We start from the raw sequence: 3,039 nt of genomic DNA, 5'->3' as shown, positions 1-3,039 counted from the left end.
TTAAGAGTGATCGCACTTTTATAAATTAGGTCATTAATCACGCATTTTTGATAACAATCTTTTAAAATCGCTTTCTTTCTCTGCCCACTAATGCCATTAATTACACAAAATATTTAACTGTTATGTACAAATAAAAGGTAAAAAACCAAATTCGGACTTCTGTTTCACATTTTGTTTTAAATAACTTGAATCTGTCCTATTACGAACCCGTTGATTTCACAGTGATTCGAGTTCATGCATCGCGAGTTTAAACTTATTTGCATCATCTCGGTTGCCTCTGTGGATGGAAATCCGAAAAGCTTACAACTTTTTGCTTTCTGAGTGTTGCAGTTTTAATTATCAGTTCTCAAATGGCAGCTCAATTCTTATGGCGCCGGGCATGGTCCGTAACTCTCTTTTCCCACATATCTTAGATTTGTTATTCGAATGCCCTTGTCGGGCTATGTGGTATAACCACAGCCTCGTAGTTGACACACTACGAGCATGCGACTTCCCTATTGTAGTAGGACGCCTCAATACTTCCCCTTTTTACATGCAAGACGCCGTAATATACGATGAGGAATTTTACATTTTGATACTTCCACTTCAAGGAGGCGGTTGTACCTGGTATTAGCTAGGTTTACCGTTTTCATTCAAAATGCAATTAAATACATGTCTTCTACCATTTGACTTGTCTTCGCCCTTTGGGAAGCTGTCGGTGATTTTGATGCGATTATATAATGTGGCTGCTTGGACTTCCAGGAGATAGTGCGCACCTCTACATTGAATGATTATCGCCTTTTGGCTGGGTCGAGTGTCCACCTGTGGGTGCATTACAACTTGCTGAAGCGGTTTCTAGGCCTCTAGTTACAGGTGAGGGAGCAGAGGAAAGAGAGACGTACTCGCACAGAAATCTGACCTGATTGACGATCCGTGAGTGCTCCTTTTGCACGACCTGCATTCGAACGGCAAAATTTAGGCTTTTCTGCCTTGGACTAGCCGAATAGAAAAGTTCAGCACAAGGCCTGAATTTTGCAGAGAAAGGGTGGGGTGCGTATTTTGAGGGGCAATGTTGGCACTCTACTACAATTCACGGCGCGTTATGGTTGTAGAAATTAATTAAGATAATGTCATTAAAGAGAAAAGCTTCTTCACTTTGATTGGAAATTAACCATGGTCGACTAAGCAGGTTGGCTAAATCGCTCGTTTGCCCATTATTTCTTTCTCCTTCTACGGGTATTGATACAAATTACTTCATTTCAGTCGTGCCTATTTACACACACAGACCCTACCTTTTACGAGGATGACAACGTTTGTTTAGTATGCACGATCTGATCTGCTATCTCAGCAAGCTAAGCTGCTTGCTAAGCTCTGCTTGCTTATAAGTATAATATTGCAGTAGGGTTTAAACGTCACCATAAAGAGACCACAACTCGTTTTACTGATTGAGGCTGCTCCTGTACCTCCATCACTGACTACTTATAATCTGTCTGCCTCATGACATAGAGGATGCAAAATTAAATATTTGGCTAATTTAACATTCTGCTAACAGCCTTCTTACTTTTAGTGTTTCCGTGGACAATAACTATCGTTTTTTGGAAGGTTTAAAACTCGTGCAAATGCAATCTTGAAATATAGAGTTATGAATCGGCTTTCGTTTAAGGGAGTATTTCGGACCACTGTCGTTATTGTAGCTACTAATGACTTTCCTGAAATGGGGAAGTTTCAAACTTACTTCAAAAAAATAATTATTGGAATGCAAAACAAACACTCAATACCTAAAATGGTGCTGTCAAATTCGATCCAATGATCTGATCGGAATAATTTAGCATTTATTTTCCTCAAGGTGACGACCTCAAAATTAATATTTGATGCGATAACTTGCATAGTTGTGGTGGTTCTTTGGCATTTTCTTGTCATTTTATCAAGATTTAGTAAGTTAATGACCGTTGTGGTCTCACTCAATGAACAAAATTAATTTGTATAACGGCCTTTTACCATGCGCCATCAACTGTTGCGGACAAATTCATGCAAAAGTAAAATCTTTTGAGGGGTGGCCCTCATAAGAATGCAACATGCGATTATTTAACCACTGTGTGAGATTTCAGTTGGGTTTTACGCTAACAATTGTAACAGTTGTGTGTTTACAGAGAATATAACATTTATTTCGACGTTGTGACTTCCGGTGCAAATAAGTTGATGACATTTGGAAGTTGCTAAGCCTCTTGTACACAAGTCCAGTGATGATTTTGATATAAATCAAAGACTCACTCGACGGACGATGGATTATAAGGACGGTTCCATCTAAATTTGAAAGTCATCAATATCAAAGAATGGTCAAATTGGGCTGTAGCTGAGCTGGATTTCAGCATATCGCTTCGGCTGGTGATGAAAGAAGAGTTGTTGACTAACAAAGAAATTGACAAGGACGGAGAAAGACTACATTCTTAAAACTTCACCGCCGATATCTGATACGATTTGTTACTTCTAGATAGCATACACATCCATTAAGAAGGTGTACCAGCCTAGCCAAACCTCCGACTAAGCTAAGAAACAAGATCCAAATGTTGTTATTTGCTTATTTTAGGTATATTATGCAATTATATATAAAACACTATTGTTTTGTTCAGAATCGTGCCATAGACCGGCTAAGAAGAGTTATGAAGGTTAGATAGAGACCAACCTTAAAGGGATCAGCAATGTAACCAAGAAATTAAGTGCCATATCGAATGAAATAAATGGTTGAAAGGGGGTGCATAAAAAAGTCCTTTAAAACAGTGAAGAACATTTTTGTCAATTGTAAACTTATTATCCTTGCAGATGGATAATCATCAGCCAAATTTTAGTACAAGTCATGGGAAGGCTCGCAGACGTCCCCGTATGACATGATTTTGTGCTCCTGAGTCGGAATACTAATTTACAGACAATACTGTCGAATACATTCAGTGTTATGCAGGGTAAAATACACGTAGAAGGCCCTTGAAATAGCGAAAAATGACAAATTAAGGTGTGGATGGTGTAGAAACTTTGGCAAGGATTACAGTGATAAGGGCAGTTCGG

At 38.8% G+C, this 3,039-nt stretch overlaps 1 protein-coding gene across 1 annotated transcript in view; it reads right to left on the bottom strand. All coding sequences in view use genetic code 11, as the record gives it.

Moving 5' to 3' along the window:
- Positions 1 to 120: 120 nt before the first annotated feature.
- Positions 121 to 3,039, bottom strand: part of EGR_10085 (hypothetical protein) — a gene marked incomplete at both ends in the record, with an annotated part of 3,886 nt that continues 967 nt past the window's right edge. Inside the window, 3 exons of the mRNA XM_024499334.1 lie at positions 121 to 196; positions 1,715 to 1,939; positions 2,663 to 2,746. Coding sequence (XP_024346260.1) covers positions 121 to 196; positions 1,715 to 1,939; positions 2,663 to 2,746 — 385 coding nt within the window. The remainder of the gene's footprint in view (positions 197 to 1,714; positions 1,940 to 2,662; positions 2,747 to 3,039) is intronic.

Source organism: Echinococcus granulosus (assembly GCF_000524195.1).
Source record: "Echinococcus granulosus chromosome Unknown EG_S00188, whole genome shotgun sequence".
Taxonomy (NCBI): Eukaryota; Metazoa; Platyhelminthes; class Cestoda; order Cyclophyllidea; family Taeniidae; genus Echinococcus; species Echinococcus granulosus.
This window is presented reverse-complemented; position numbering and strand designations above follow the sequence as displayed.